We start from the raw sequence: 16,949 nt of genomic DNA, 5'->3' as shown, positions 1-16,949 counted from the left end.
AACATTAATAACGATATAAATATATTATTTTCGAGAATTTTTCAATCAAAACTAACGAATTTGCTTTGTTAAGAGCTTCAAAATGAGTATAAACATGACCTACTTACCTTAATTTTCAAAATCCGGACCCCCTATGCGCCTTTAAAGTCGAAATTTCAAATTTAAAGGAACATGACCTTGTTTATACTCATTTTAAAGCTTATAAAACAACAAATGAGATTACATAAATCCTGACAGGGTCAGAGTGAAATTAAACGAGTCACGGTAGTTTTTTCAAGTCTCCAAATTGCAAAATTTCACAGAAGCCACCCTAACTCGGCAAGTTTCACTTCAAATTACATGAAACTTACATTATCTTATTTTTTGTAAAGTGTGCTTTAAAATGAGTATAAACATGACCTACTTTTCTTGATTTTCAAAATCCGGACCCCCATGCGCCTTTAAAGTCGAAATTTCAAATTTAAAGGAACATAGTCATGATTATACTCATTTTAAAGCTTGAAACGTGCCTAATCTGAAAATTTTTACATTTTATCTTGTTATCCTCTCGTTTTTCGGAAAATTTTCCTAAAAATCCAGTTTTTTTTCTTTTTCTTGTTTGCTAGAAATTTCGTATTCTCTGGTTCTTCTTATTATTTCCGCCCATGGCAACAGGTGTCTACACCTTGCACACTATCTGCGTCTCCTTATTCCCTACACTCTCTCGTTTTTCTTGAGAAAGTGGGCGGAGCCTGTCCCGTTCCACATCTGCTCCTTTTCTCTCTTTTTGGTGCCAATTTGTTTCAAGTCGCTATATCCCAAAAACCAACAAAGCTATCTGCAAACTGTCTACTAGCAAAATGTGTGAAATGTTATGCTCTACATTTTTGTAGTTTGTAGTTTAGCTCTATCCTGACTCTTACTTGAGATATAACCTCTAGAAGTTTCTTTAAAGTCTGCACCCTCTTCTCTCTCGTTGGGGGGACAGGTGCAAAGCATAGAAAAACCGGGGGACACATACTAAAGGCAAAGGTAATTATGTACTCTTTTTTTCTGGATTTAATGTTTAGCAGAGATACCAGGATTTTTGTTTTTTGGGGTTTGTTTTTTCTAGAAATTCTTGAATTTTGAAAAAAAATGAAAAAAATTTTTTTTAAAGCTTTTGATATTTTCAAATCGCAAATAATCTGAAAAGTGGTTTTTCCCGAAAAACCTACAAATTGTAAATTTTAATCTTGAAAATCGGGTTTTTCAAAAATTGCCACCCTCTTTTTTCCTTGCCTCCCATACCATTTTTGCTCCTTAACTTCCAGCTACCGTATCTCGCTAAGCTTTATAGCTAGCAAGAAGTTGCAAACTAATACAGTGTGTAAAATTTTATGCTCTACACTTCTTTAAAAAATTATTTCTTGCTATTGTTCCTTGTTCTTGAGATATTCACTATTTTCTTCACCTACCTCTTTTATCTAACTGTTCTACCCCCCTCCAATTTCCATCTACCGCATCTTGCTTAGTTTTGTAGTTATCAAAAAGTTGTCAACTAACAAAATGTGTAGAATTTTAAGTTTCACATTTTTGTAGTTTGTTATTTTTTGCTATCGTTGCTTCTTCTTGAGATATCCTTGATTTTCTTTACCCACCTCTTTTTCTTCAACAAACTCTTCTCTGTAACCGATTAACCTAACAAAATCCAGATTCCTAACCGCATTCTACATGAAAATTTGCCACGTGTCATAAGGGGAAATCACACATGCCGCTAAATGACCCCAAATGTCCTTATTTTGTTACTTTTCATGGCGATTTGGCCTAATTGGGTAAGAAAATCATTCAAATAGTTAAAAAATTGACTAATTAAGACTCAAATTCAAAATTTCCAGGCTCGCGCTCAGGTTACTGTACTTCGAGACGCGAATCGAGATGTTATGTCAGCAATGCCGCGTTTCGATCGAGACACTTATCGATTCTCGATCAACGAAAATCAACAACCGGAAGTTATTGGTTTTGTCAGGGTAACTTTTCAAATTTTCAAATTTTATATATTTTATAAAAATCAACATGTAGATCGAAAAATTTCACACTTTTTTTCTAGTTGAAAATTCATCACGAACCCTATTTTGAAGCTAATTATCGCCTAATCTTGCACACGACTTAAAAACAGTCATAACTTTCGAATTTTCGATAATTTTAAAAATATTCTAATTGAGAAAATGTTAAAAATTTCAAGCTCTACATTTTTGCAGTTAACAGTTTTCTTTTATCTCTTCTAGTTTTTCAGATAATCCCATAAGTTGATTTTCAGGCGTTCCACTCGGCACTCTCCTCTTCTGAATCCGTCCGTCTAACCTATTCCCTAATCGCTCCTGCTCACATTGACGAGCTCCCATTCGAAATCCATGAGCAATCGGGAGAAGTTAGCACTTCAAGGCCATTGGATACGGAGCAAAAGAAGTTTTATCGATTCCAGGTGAGCAGTTAAAAAAGAAAAAACAATTTGCCGCCAGCAGGGGTCGAACCTGCGACCTTGGGCTTATTAGACCCACGCTCTAACCGACTGAGCTATGGCGGCCACAAAGAAGACAGGAGTGGAGTGCGTATAAGAAAGAGGGGGTTTGCAGGTGGCGCGAGGAGAGGCGCAGGAGGCGAGAGAAAAGGGGGAGAGAGAGGAAAAATAGGAAGACGGAAATGTGCTACTTCTTTCAAGCGCGAATATCTCAAAAACCAGCAAAGCTATCAAAAAACTGTTAACTAGAAAAATGTATAGAAATTTTTGCTCCACATTTTCCTAACAAATTTCAAATCTCTATCTCAATTGATTCACAAGATAAATCATTTTTCTTTCAGGTCCGTGCTTGCCTCACTCAGACCATCTGTTCTACGAGTGATGTCATCGTAGAAGTCGTCGATGTCAACGATAATTCTCCAGTTTTTGCAAATAGAAAACTAGAGGCTACTGTGGAAAGTGACGTGCCACCAGGCACAAAAATTGTGAAGCTTTTCGCAAAGGATGCCGATTCTGGAAACAACAGCAAATTGGTGTTTTCGTTGGACTCGAATCAAGGTAGGTTTTTTGAATTCTCGAGAGGAATGGTCAAAAATATGAAATTTTGCAAAGTTTGAAATTCAATTCTAAAGAGTTGACCAGTTGAAAAAAGTTTGATAGCTTAAATAGGAGCTTAAATACGGCATTTAATGTAAATGTGACTTGCTCTTAAAGAACTAACTGTATCTCAAAAACGGTAAACGTTATCAAAGAATTGACAACTACAAAAATGTAGTTCTTAACATTTTACACATTTTTGTAGTTTAAAGTTTTGTTATAGCTATTACGGTTATTGAGATATAACGCTTGAAACTAACTACATCTGTAGTTCCAATTTTAGAGGCACAATTTCAAACTACCGTTGTTCAGTCAGTTTAGTTTCAAATTTTATGAAATTTATATTATCTTGTTTGTTGTAAACTGCGCTTCGAAATGAGTATAATTATGACTTTGATTTTCAATGTCCGTACTCCTTATGCGCTTTGAAAGTCGAAATTTCAAGTTTAAAGGAGTATAGTCATGATTATACTCATTTTGAAGCTCTGTGAATGGCAAATTCAAAAGTTAAAATTTCGAGCAAATTGGCTAAAACGCGGCTGAGATATTTAGCTTATTCGGACCGATCAGCTCAATAAACTAAAACCAAAAACTTAAAAAATATTCCAGACACTTTCTCAATCGACCCAATTACCGCTCAAATCACAACATCTCAATCGCTCACAAACCCTCTCTACACTCTGCTAGTTACTGTATCCGACGGAGGGATTCCAAAACGAATGGACTCTGCAGAGGTTACTGTAGTCGTGAAAGGCACAAATCCATCACCACCAGCATTCGATCAAAAAGAGTATAAAGCAGTGATAGCATCACCAATCAGAGCAGGACAAGTGATTGGAGAGGTCCATGCAACGGATCCGGATCCAGGAATGGAGGGATTAGTCACTTATAAATTGTTAAGAGCTGATAACGAGGATCATCGGAAGTTTATGATCAATTCGAAGACTGGAGTTGTTTCGGCGATTGTTCCATTGAGTTTGGAAGATGGACCGATTGAATTGGGAATTGAGGCGACTGATAATGGAAAGAACTTGAAGAGGAAAATCAAGACGATCCTTAAAATCGATATTATCGATTCGAAAACTCTCAAATTCCTTCCACTACCAACTACGGTTTATATCTCGACAGAGAAGGCTGTTGGAAGTGTTATCCTTCGAGTATCCGCCGTTTCCACTGATAATGAGAATATCAAGTTCAGAGCGTTGCAAGAGAACTCACAATTTGTTATGGATGGAGACTTGTTGAGGGTAAGTTGCTCTTATCTTGTTTCTGGGGTGAATTATTGAAAAGTTGTCAATTGATAAAATGCTAATCTTGTTATCAGAAACATCTTCTTAGTCGACTACCTTTTGATATCTCTTACAGTAACCGAGATAAATTGAGCGGCAGTAAAAGGGGTCTTCTACTACAGAATTGATTTGTGAGCGGCACCGTATTTTGGCTCAAAATCAAAAATTAAACTTTTGAAACACAGGTTTCGTAGTCCTCAAAATTTTAAACACATAAATTTTAGATACTCCTATGCTCCTTTAAAATCGGAAATTTCATTTTAAAGGAACATACTCCTGAGTATACTTGTTTTGAAGCTTTTTATGTGGTAAACTCGAAAATTCAAATTTTGTTCGATATGGAACAAAACTAGGGAGATTATGTGGTAAACCGATTTCGACATTTTTTTTTCTTCTAAAACTTTGAAAACTTTATAAATCACTAAGCTTTCAGAATTTTCAATCGAAATTAATAGTGTTAGATCTATTTTGTCAAGAGCTTCAAAATGAATATAATCATGACCTACTTTCCTTGATTTTTAAAATCTGGACCCCTATGCACCTTTAAAGTCGAATTTTCAAAATTTTGAGGAGCCTAGTCGTGATTATACTCATTTTGAAGCTCCAAATGTGCCAAATCAAAAAAAAAACAAATTGAGGATTGAACAAGAATTGAAAAAATTGTGTCAGTTCCAAATTTCCTTCAGGTCGCCAATCATCTCATCGAAGGCGAATCAGTTCTCTCGATTCGTGCAGAAACCGACACTGCCCATGTGGACCATCAATTGAAAGTAATCGTCATGTCGGATAGAGACAAATACCCTGTATTCCCTCAATTGACATATGATTTCGATGTCTCCACAGATGGACACTTCCCAAGGGTCGTTCATCAATTCAATGCAAAATTAGGTTCCGGCTCACTGAGATACACCTTCTTCCCACCGTCTCCAGCACCAAAAGGATTCTATTTGGATGATAAAACTGGAGAGCTCTTCGTGACGTCACAGTTTCCAGAAACCAATCGAGAGACTACTTTTGTTGTCGTCCGTGCAGTTAATATGCAGGCAAACAAGTTTTATTCGGATGTTGGAGTGAGTTTTTTTTGTAGAGACTGTATCTCAATATTCAAAATTGCCATCAATATGTTACTAACTGCAAAAATATAAAGTATAACATTTTACACATTCTTGTAGTTTAGTATTTTTTAATAGCGCTGATAGAAGCTGAGTACATAGATTTGAAGTTAGCGCGCCAAGGAGACAAAGACTTTTTCTGAAAAATGCGCTCTAAAGTGATATCTAAAAATTGTTAACTACAAAAGTGTATGAGATAAAATTTCACACATTTTTTTAGTTTTGACTCTCGTGGTAGCTCTTAGAGGAGCCGTGATACAGAGCTTCAAAGTTAACGCGCCCTATGAGCCCAGTAGACGCAGACTGCTCGTGCGACTATCTGCCTGCGCCTCCTCTCGGCTTTCGGCTGCCAATGTCCGAACTGCTTTATCTCGGCTCCTGTAAAAGCTATCAAAAAAACTTTAACTGACAAAATGTGTGAAATTTTAAGGGCTACATTTGTGGGGTTGACAAAATTTTGATATCACTCTTGAATTTGGAAATATGCTCCTTTAAAAAAAAAGCAAATCTCTGCGCCAAGGAATAGACATGAGAAATCTTTAAAGGCTCATATCTTTTGAATGACAAACGCGATAAAAAAGTTGTTAGTTATAGGGATGTAAAGTATAAAATTTTACTCATTTTTGTAGTTTTGACTTTCACATTAGCTCTTAGAGAAGCCGTGATACAGCGCTTCAAAGTTAAAGCGCCCTATGAGCCCAGTAGACGCAGACAGCTAGTGCGCCTTGGCTCTCCTCTTCCAATATTCAAGCGGCTATATCTCGGCTTCTGTAAGAGCTATCACAGAAATTTAAACTAAAAAATGTGTAAAATTTTATGTTCTACATTTTTTTAGTTGACAAAATTTAGATAGCAAATTTAGTTTTTGAGATAGAGCTCGTTTACTGAGTTAGGCGCACCAGCTGTCTGCGTCTCCTTGCGAGAGGGAGCGGCGCCTAGGGCACGTTAACTGTAAACGCTATCTAAAAATTGTTAACTAAAATAATGTGTAAAATTTTATGCTCTACGTTTTTGTAGTTAACAAAATTTTGATAGCTAGCTTGGTTTTTGAGATAGAGTGTGTTTTATGCAACACACTTTTTTGTGCATTTCTACTAGAAAATTTCTAATTACAGGTAGCCATCACCCCAATTTCTACTACCAATCCGACACTTCGATTCCAACAGTCCACCTACAACTTTGAGGTTTATGAGAATTTAGAGAAAGGAGAAGCGATTGGAACGATTTCAGTGGTAAATCAAAAATTCAAAAGAGAATACAGTAACCCGAAATTTTCAGACCGGTTCCACTGCTTCCAAATTCACCATCTCCCCATCTGACTCTTTCCTAGGAATCCATCAAAATGGAACTCTCTACTTGGCAGAGACAGTTGACGCGGAGGCTCTAGAAGATTCCTTAAATCAGGAGTTTACTGTAACAGCGTCAGATTCCAATGAATATGCCAAATGTCGAGTACAAATCGCGATTCGAGACGTTAACGAATTCCAGCCAGAATTCGATGAGGATGACGTGGAAATGTCTCTGGAAAGAGATGATTCTGGACCGGGAACGAGGATTGGAAGAGTTCAGGCACATGATAGAGACGTTAGTGAGAAGAATCGATTGATTTATCGAATCGTCGGAGGATCGGGAAGGAAGCTGGTGTTTATTCAAGAAGACGGAACGATTATTGTGGGTGATGAGAGGATTCCAGATTCAATGGATGAGTTTGATTTAATCATTGAAGCTGTGGATAGGAATGGGAATCATGTAAGTTTGAACTCAAAAATGCTTCAAGTTAGCTCTGAAGGAAGTCAGGTAACCTATTTTCTAAAGACTCTATCTCAAAAACCAGATGAGTTATCAAAATTTGCTTGACTACAGAAATGTAAAACACAACATTTTACATGTTTTGTTAGTTGATAGTTTTGAAATAGCTTTAATAGGAACAAAGATATAATGGTTCAAAGATTAGGGTTAACACGTGCCGCTCCCTCTGCGCCAGGAAACGCAGACAGCTAGCCTCCCTTCTGAAATATGCGCTCTATCTTAAAAACTATTAGAGCTATCAAAGTTATATTAACTAAAAAAATGTGAAGCCTAAAATTTTACATATTTTTCTAATTAACAGTTTTTAGATAGCTTTAACGGAAACTGAGATACATAGCTTTGAGTTAGCGTACTCTTGGCACCGCTCCTTGTGGCCAGGAGACGCTGACAGATAGCGCGCCTAACTGTCTGCATCTCTCCTCTTCCAATATTTAAACGGCTTTATCTCGGCTTCTGTGAGAGCTATGACAAAACTTGTAACTAACAAAAATGTGCAAATTTTGTGCTCTACAATTTTGTAGTTGACAAAATTTTGATAGCTAACTTTGTTTTTGAGATGGAGCGCGTTTTCTACAGCCTAGTTCTAGGGAGTGGCTTTCTATCTTTGAAGCATTATATCTTTGTTAGTATTAACACTATCTAATAATTGTCAACTTAAAAAAATGTGTGAAATTTGAAAGGCTACATTTTTGTATAAAGCTCATTTTCAACGTCCCACTTGAGCTAAAACTTTTCAGGATTCCACCCATGTCATCGTGTACATTGATGGGGATTCTCCAGAATCCTCCGAATCTCCACCGTTATTTCTCGGCCAACCTCTTATCTGGAACGTTACTGAGGGCACGACGGAGAGTTTCGATTTAAGAGCATCGGCAGAATCCGAAGTGCACTTCAGAATCATTGGAGGAGATCCAAATGGACATTTCGATATCGTACACTTGCCAGAAGGAAAAGCCAAGCTTCGCATTGTGTCAGAACTAGACCGTAATCTACAGTACACCCTACAAATTGAAGCAAAGGATGAAAGAAGTCAGAGAACAAGTGTTGCAGAGGTTTTGGTACATGTGACAGGAGCCAAAAATCAAGCACCCCGATTCACAAAGGATGAATATTCGGGAACTATTCCATTCGACATTCCAATTGCTTTTCCGATTGTTACAATTCAAGCAATGGACTCTGAAAATGATCAAATTGAATTCTCACTTCAAGGAGACCCATGTGAGGGACAATTCCAAATAGATAACAAGGGAAAAGTGTCATATAAAGTGGCTGAAGATCAACGAACCCATGGAAATGTGATTTGTGTTGTTGTGGCGAGTGATGGAGAGCATAGCAGTGATACTACATTGAGATTAACTGTTAATCCAGCAAGTACTAAGTGAGTTTCGTTTAAATGTTTTAATTTAGCGCGATTAGAGCTTAAAAATGAGTGTAATCATGACCTAGTTATTCGTAAAACTACCGTATCTCGGTTCACTCTGGTCCAAACTTCAAAACTCTCTAATTTTTGAATTTTGTGGGTTAAGGGCGTTAAAATGAGTATAAACATGACCTACTTTTGAGAAGTCTCAAATTTTGACCCCCTATGCGCCTTTAAAGTCGAAAATTCAAACTTGAAGGAACATATTCATGATTATACTCATTTTGAAGCTCTTAACATGTCAAACACAAAAATCAAAAAAGTTAAAAATTTGGGCTCAAAGGAGATACGGTAGATTGAATTTAAAGTCAAACATTTGTTAAAGTAGCATAACTCTCTCAGTTTTTCTTCAAATTGAATGTTAATTTAAATTATTGTTCAGCGTGTCTAGAGCTTCAAAATGAGTATAATCATGACATATTTTTCATTAATTTTTTTATTTTCAAAATTCGGACCCCCTTTGCGCCTTTAAATCGAAATTTAGAATTCGAAGGAACATAGTCATGTTTATACTCATTTTGAAGCACTTAACGGCACAAATTCAAATATTAAACAAAATATTTAATTAAACAAAAACTGAATAAGTTATGGTCGTATTAAAACTTTGGGTTCCACCACGAAAAGTGAAAAACTACCGTATCTCCTTTCATTTTGCTTCAGATTTGATATAAAATAGTTAAATCGACTTGTCTTGAGAAACTTTTTATAATGAGTATAATCATGACCTACTTTCCTTGACTCCCACAAACCGGACACCCTATGCGCCTTTAAACTTGAAATTTCAAATTTAAAGGAACTTAGTCGAGTTTGGGCTCATTTTGAAGCTTTTGGCAAGGAAAATTCAAAAATGTAAATTTCAGACCTCCCACTCCAAACCATGCTCCAACATTTGCCGCACCCGAATATCTCTTCTCAATTTCCCAAAACGCTACAGAACTCGGAAAGGTTGAAGCCTCGGATCCGGACCAAGATCTAATAGACTATTCGATAGAACCCACCGAATACCGTAATCTATTCCACGTGGACCATTCTGGAAGGATTACTGTACAAGGGAAACTCGAACAACCCAGATACAGTTTTCTGGTTGTAGCGGAGGATCGAGGAGCCGACCCAATAATGTCATCGTTTGTGAATGTAAAGGTTACGGTAGTATTGGCCGAGGAGCAAATGGATAATGAGGTCACAATGGGAACTCTAGGAAGGGCAGGAACCACCACAGAAGCTTCGAGAACCTTTGAATTCTCCCAAAATGTGTATTCCTGGAGAGTCGCTGCTGGCCTTCCAGTTGGATCAATTGTGGGAACCGTCAAACCTAATGGAACCCCCAAAAATGAAGATATCGAGTATAGTTTTATCAGTGGAGAGCATTTATCGATTGATTCTGAGGGCAGGGTTACTGTAATGAAGCCGTTCGAGACCACGATTAATGATGTGGTGATTGCGATGCGAGGAAGTGAGATTCTAGCCGAGACGAGGGTGTTTGTGGGAGTGGAGAAGGTGGAAGGAGGTCCTTCTACAGAAGAGTCAAGTTCTACAGAAGCTTCCACATCTCCAGAAGCTTCCACAGAGCAGCCAAGCACTTCAAAAGGTTCAGAAGCTCCTCTAACAACGAAGGCCCCAACTTCAAGAACGCCGGAGGAGCCCAGAAGAACCATTGCTCCTACACTGGTCCCAGAGAATCCTTCTGAAACAGAGGAACCTTCCAAAACCTCATCCCTACCTACTTTACCAACAATCAGCACCTTACAACCACCCCAACCATCAGAAGCCACCCTAGCTCCCCTCGACATCCCAACCCAAGCAGTAACCGCCCATATCATCCCTCTAGATGTTCCCACCTCTGCTCAATTCCATTTCACATTTCCTCTCTACACAGCCTACTCCCTCGAGGGCAATTATCAATCTGGAATTGAGCTGGAAATTCGGCCACGGCTAGAAACCACAGGATCCTCAGTCAAGTACTCCATTGAAGACACCACATCGCATCTGCCATTCTTCCTAACCCCTGAAGGGAAGCTTATCATGTTTGAAGCGGATCGAGAGAAGCATGACTCCTATCTCTTCACCATCCTGGCTAGATCAGATGGAACCAATGAAATCGCTAGGGCCAGACTCAACGTGACGATTCTAGATGTGAATGACAACTATCCGAAGTTCGAGAAGCATCCAGAATCCGTTGGAATCTCTAAATCCGCCTACGTTGGATCTCCAATCATCCAACTAAAGGCTGACGATGCTGATCTTCAAAATTCCCTAGTTTACTCTATAGAACCCTTGGATTTCTTCTCGATCGACTCAAAGGAGGGTCTAATTAGAGTCGAAAAAGAGCTGAGCAATGCTCCAGAGTACCAGGAACTCAAGATTAGTGTTCAGGACTCTGGAAAGCCCCCGCTGAAGACTGACACGTTCCTGAAGGTCCAACTCTTTGACGCTAAAACTCCACCAGTGCTCGTTAAGGATCTCCAAAAGGTTACTGTATCCACCCAAATGTCACCTGGAACTGAAATCTATCATTTCGTGGCAGGACCTTCTATTCCTGATGGGCAGGAAACGGTGATCTATCGACTTGGAGATACTGTTGGTGGATTATTTGAAATTCGAAGGGATGGAACTTTGATCCTAACTAGACGACCAATGGATAACGAAGCTGGAAAGGTTCATCAGTTGAATGTGACAGCGGAGAATAGTAAGGGATCGGATTCCACTGTGGTGAGTGTTTTTGAACGTTTTGTGTATGCTTCAGTAAACGCGCTCTATCTCAAAAACCAAGTTAGCTATAAAAATTTTGTCAAATGTAAAAATGTAGAACATAAAATTTTACACATTTTGTTAGTTTATAATTTTGTGATAGCTTTTACAAGAGCCGAGATAAAGCTCTTGGAAAAGGGAGAAACGCGGAATCTGGTTTCTAGGATTAGATAAATTCAAAAAGATATATCTCAGAAACCAAAAATGATATTCAAAAACTGTTTATTACAAAAATGTGGAAAATACAATTTTACACATTTTCCTAGTTTACAGTTTCGAGATAACATTAACAGGAGCAGAGATACACAGCTTTCAATGTAGCCATAGTCGCGGCTCCCCCTGGCTGAGAGTTGCAGACAGCTAGCGGGACAAGCGCGTGTCTCTCACCTCCCAAGATTCAAAGAACTATATCTTGGCTCCTGTAAGAGTTATCACAAATATGTCAGCTGATAAAATGTTGAAAATTTTATGTTCTATGTTTTTGTGACAAGTTTTTGATAAAATTTTTGGATGTTGAGATATGCGCCTTTTAAGATAAAAACACGAAAAATCGAAATTTCAGCTTTAGTTTGATTCAGAACGATAAACCTCAAAACCTAAGGAAGATACCGTTAAACCTGTATTAGAAGTGCTCCCTCTAATTGAAGTGCCCCTTTGACTATCTCCTTTGATTTTCAGTCGTTTTTTTTCCTGTTGTTTTGATTGAATAATTGTCTAATTTTGAAAAAAAACTGGCACCTCAAAATTTGAATGCCGTCGCTCTATTACAGATTCTTGTCTCGTTTGAGCGACTTTCGCAATTAAGCTTGGAGTTTTCAATTTGAAAAAATTCGAAAAATTCTAGCGACGAAAATGTTACCAAGAAATCTGAATTTTATTCTGAAAATCCCACTAAATTCAAAGAAATTGATTTCGTTCGATACAATATCGGGTTTAAAAACCTCGTAAATCGACACAAAGATTCGAGATATGCGCCTTTAAAGATGACAATTTAAAATCAAACTTTCAGCTTCCAATCTACGTGGAAGGCCGTCTATCATCCGCCGGACCACCTCTTCAATCAAGTTATTGTCAATTTTTACAAAAAGTGTACAGAGCTCAAATGAAAGAGAATTCGAATCCCCATGAAGCCGTAATTCGGGTCCAAGCGGGATGCCAAAATGGACAACAAAAGTTTAGATACGCATTCCACACACAGACCAGTAAGCTACAGTAATTCTACAGTAATCACAATTAGGAATTTTTCCAGAAGAATTTGAAATCGATTCACAAAGTGGTCAAATCTACACCAACGGACCGTTGGATCGAGAAACCAAAAGTTCTTATCTGCTGGTTGTCAATGTTATCGAACAGAATCGAATGATGACTAAACGACAGAGCGAGGCACTCATCGAACGTGAGTTACAGTAATCCTCATTGAAATTGAATTTTCTGAAATTAGGTCGCTGAGAGCTTTAGAACAAATATAAACATGACCTAGTTTTCTGAAATATTGGTTTATTAAAAAATTGTGGACCTAAAATTTCAAACTACCGTACCTCGGTTTTCTTTGGCGACTTTCTTTGGCGAACTTCGAATTTTTTTTTTGATTTTTCCACTTTGCAGGTTTAGAGCTTCAAAATGAATATAATCATGACTATGTTCCTTTAAATTTGAAATTTGGCAAGTTTAAAGGCGCATAAGGGGTTCAGATTTCAAAATTCGGGGAAAGTAGGTCATGATTATTACTCATTTGGAAGCATTTTTCTTGCTGAATGTAACTAATTAAAAATTCTGAGGTTTAGATGAAAAACGAGCAATTTTTTCAAAAAATGTGGGCTTGGGTCCCACAAAAAATTGGGTCCTTTGGGTCCCACTAAAACTACCGTAACTTCCTTCATTTTCGTCTCAAATTAGTGAAATTTAGACCAAACACTTTGTATAAAAAAGTGCTTCAAAATGAGTATAATCATGACACACTTTTGAAAAATTACAAATTTGAACCCCCTATGCGCCTTTAAAGTCGAAATTTCAAGTTTAAAGGGACATAGTCGTGTTTATACTCATTTTGAAGCTCTTAACACTGCAAATTCAGAAATCATAAAACTTTGAGGTTTAGACCAAAGTCAACCGAGATACTGTAGTTTCAATTTTCAGTGAATATCAGGATATGCTCGCTTTAAAGATATAACTCTTTCAAAATCTCCAAAAATCAAGATCTTTCAGAATCCTCGTCAAAACTGTCTCCATGGCAAACACTAGTCGTGGTTACTGTACTCGATGACAACGATAACTCTCCAGTTTTCCTAAAATTGCTCAGCGATTCTACACTAGCCGCTGTGGTAGATCAAAACGCGAATAAGATGACACCAGTGATTCATTTACAAGCAAGAGATCTCGATGTGACTCCAGAAGTGCTGAAATTCGGTTTAGAGGGTGATGGATCAGAGCATTTCCATATTAATTCAACAAATGGTTTAATTCAATTGGAATCGTCTTTGGAGAAGTCAGATATTGAGCATTTCGAACTACAAGCTACCGTATCCGATGGCAAACATACTGTGCATACTCCACTCAACATTTACGTGCTGTCAGTTGATACAAATGTAGTTCAATTGACAAAAGAAACGCCTCACTCGGAATTGGATCCAAATTCAGTTGAGAAGAAGTTAAGTGAGATTCTAGGGATGGAAACTCGAATTTTGGTTGCTCAGCCTTATGTTGGAGACGATGGAAAAACGGATTACAAGAAAAGTCATGTGTTTGTGTATGCATTGGACAATTCGAAGCCGATTGGAAGAGACGAGCTCCGACGATTGCTCATGGCGAATTCTGATGATTTGCATCCGATGCAAATCTCAGCAGTTTCACTTTTATCAACTGGAAACGCGTCTGCGGGACCACAAACTCTTCTTACAATTGTTTTATTAGTGGTTCTTGTGGCATTGCTGCTCTTTATTTGTGCATTGATCATGTTTTGTGCGAAGCGGTAAGTGAAATTTTGAGTTGGGTGCAGTAAACAAGATTTATCTCAAAAAGCGATAAAGCTACTAAAATTTTGTTAACTATAAAAATGTAAAACTTGAAATTTCACACATTTCATAAGTTTAAAGTTTTGTGATAGCTTTCTTAGGAATTGAGATACAGAGCTCTAAAGCTAGCGCACCCTAGGCCCCGTGTCGGCGCCTAGTATGCTCCAGTAAACGCGCTCTATCTCAAAAACCAAATGAGCCACTAAATATTTGTCAACTATAAAAATGTAGCCCTTAACATTTTACAGATTTTATCCGCTTAAAGCTTTGTGATAACTTTTACAGGAACCGATATATAACGCTTTGAACATTAGACGCAGACAGTTAGGCGCGCTAGTTGTCTGCGTCTTCTAGTCGCAGCAGAGAGAACGGCGCATAGGGAGTGCTAACTTTCAAGCGTTGTATCTATGTTCCTGTAGGATCTATTTAAAAAAATACAATCTACAAAATGTGGGAAATTTGAAGGACTACATTTTTGTAGTTTACAAAGTTTTGATAGCGTTTTTAGTTTTTGAGATAGAGCACGTTTTCTGCAAGTCCCTCCTCCTAACGGGACCTTTAAACTTCAAGCTACCGTATCTTCTTTAGTTTTTGAGGTATCAAAAAGTTGTAGACTAACGAAATGTGTAAAATTCTAGGAGCTACATTTTTGTAGTTAACAATCTTTTTCTATCTTTCATAGTTCTCCCAAAAACCCTATGTTTCCAGCCGCGCCCGTAATACATCTGGTGTGATGGAAGGCGCCTATATGATCAACTCAGTTGGAAGTGGTCCAAGACCGTATGACGTGGAAAATATCACAAGAGCAACTGCACAAACTGTACTTGCTGGAAGACCACTGCCAGATCCACAGGAGCATAGGTACGGTAGTTTTTGGGTTTTTTTGGGAAAAACATTTTTTTGAAAGTAGTTTTTTTTTCTGATAATTCCTAAAGATCTGGAAATCGACTTTTCTGAAATTTTTGTATTTTTCCAGAATCGACATGCCAACAGATCGAACAGACATTGGTTTAGAACGAGACGACACAACTCGAGAGTTTTCGAATAGTGTCCGTGAGAGACCATCGCTTCTTCAAAGTGCAATTCAGAGACAAAATGTAAGATTTCACAATTTTCCTAAAAATTCAAAAATTGAGCTTCATTTTAAGCTGAAAACCACAAAAAACGATTGAAAATGAACAAAGTTATGGGGATTTGAAATTTTATCATTTTTGGGTTCCACCACGAAAAGTCATAAACTACCGTAACTCCTTTCATTTTTGTTCAAAATTTGTGAAACACATATCATTCAATTTTTTGTAAAAAGCGCTTTAAAATGAGTATAATCATGACCTAGTTTTAGAAAAATTTCAAATTTCGGACCCCTTATGCGCCTTTAAACTCGAAATTTCAAATTTAAAGGAACATAGTCGTGTTTATACTCATTTTGAAGCTCTTAACATGGTAAACTCGAATTTCAATGTTTCAAATTCCAACATTTGATTTTCAAAGTTTTTAAACCCAAAACCGGTTCCAGATCCACACCATCCATCCACCACGTGCCAACGATGATGACGAGCTGAAGAAGTTCTAATTAATTTTCACTTAATTATCTTAATTATGCATTCCCTAATATTATTCAAACGGGTATAAACTATCCTACCGTATCCCCGTCTTTCTCAAAAATTGCCTCAATCTAATTTTTTTTTAATTGCTTCAATTAATTAATAATTTTTTGCTCATTTTTTGTTTTAATAATTGAATTTCTTGAAATCCCTGTAATTAGCTTACCGGTGCTATGTAATTTATTAATTTGTAATAATTAATTTTTAATTTTTTTGCATTCTCAAAAAAATGAAAAAAGACAATTGAAAAAACTAAAATATCTCGAAAACTGGAAAATATATCAAGAAGTTGTCAATTACAAAAATGGAGCTTATAAAAATTTACACATTCCAAGTTTTTAAATTTTTGAGAGTATAGAAATGAAGAGAGTTAGACAGCTAGAGAAAATCGCTTCTCTGCGCCTCCCCTCTCTTTCTCCCTTATTTTTGGGACCTTCATCTTTGGATTACTGTAAATTGGCTAGTTTGAAAGATACTCAAAAGTTGTTAACTAATAAAATGTGTGAAATTTAACGCTTTTCATTTTTGTAGTTGACAAAATTTTGATAGCCAACTTGGTTTTTGCGATAGAGCGCGTTTTCTGCAAGGCGCAGTGCAGGCAAGGCATCTGGCGGCTCTAAACTTCCAGCTACCGTACCTTTGTTGTTTTGTTTGCTATCAAAAAATTGTCAGCTATAAAAATGTTTAAAATTTTAAGGGCTACATTTATATAGTTCGTACACTTAGCTAGCTCCGCCCCTTGGGAAGCTCCGCCCTTTTATAAGTCTACAGGATCATTCAAAAGTCATCTCTTTCTCCTATTTTTTTGGGAGATTTTTTTTGAACTATTGTATCTTGGTTAGTTCAAAAGCTTTGCAATATTTTTCAACTAATACAATTT

General features: G+C 37.3%; 1 protein-coding gene and 1 non-coding gene across 2 annotated transcripts; one reads left to right on the top strand and one right to left on the bottom strand.

The window, feature by feature from the left end:
• Positions 1-1,901: 1,901 nt before the first annotated feature.
• Positions 1,902-16,038, top strand: Cbr-cdh-12 (the record flags this gene model as incomplete). The annotated part of the gene is made up of 15 exons (XM_045243455.1): positions 1,902-1,988; positions 2,279-2,443; positions 2,821-3,037; positions 3,686-4,323; positions 5,052-5,435; positions 6,593-6,709; positions 6,756-7,226; positions 8,024-8,664; positions 9,567-11,415; positions 12,464-12,656; positions 12,704-12,850; positions 13,660-14,422; positions 15,174-15,326; positions 15,442-15,562; positions 15,982-16,038. The coding sequence occupies 15 exons, from the start codon at positions 1,902-1,904 to the stop codon at positions 16,036-16,038; spliced, it is 6,003 nt and encodes a 2,000-aa protein (XP_045094646.1).
• CBG28883 lies at positions 2,472-2,545 on the bottom strand. Its single transcript has one exon. It is a non-coding gene (tRNA).
• Positions 16,039-16,949: the final 911 nt, after the last annotated feature.

This window comes from Caenorhabditis briggsae, assembly GCF_000004555.2.
Source record: "Caenorhabditis briggsae complete genome, chrIII, whole genome shotgun sequence".
NCBI lineage: Eukaryota > Metazoa > Nematoda > Chromadorea > Rhabditida > Rhabditidae > Caenorhabditis > Caenorhabditis briggsae.
Note: the sequence above shows the minus strand (reverse complement) of the source record. Positions and strands in the feature narration are given on the sequence as shown.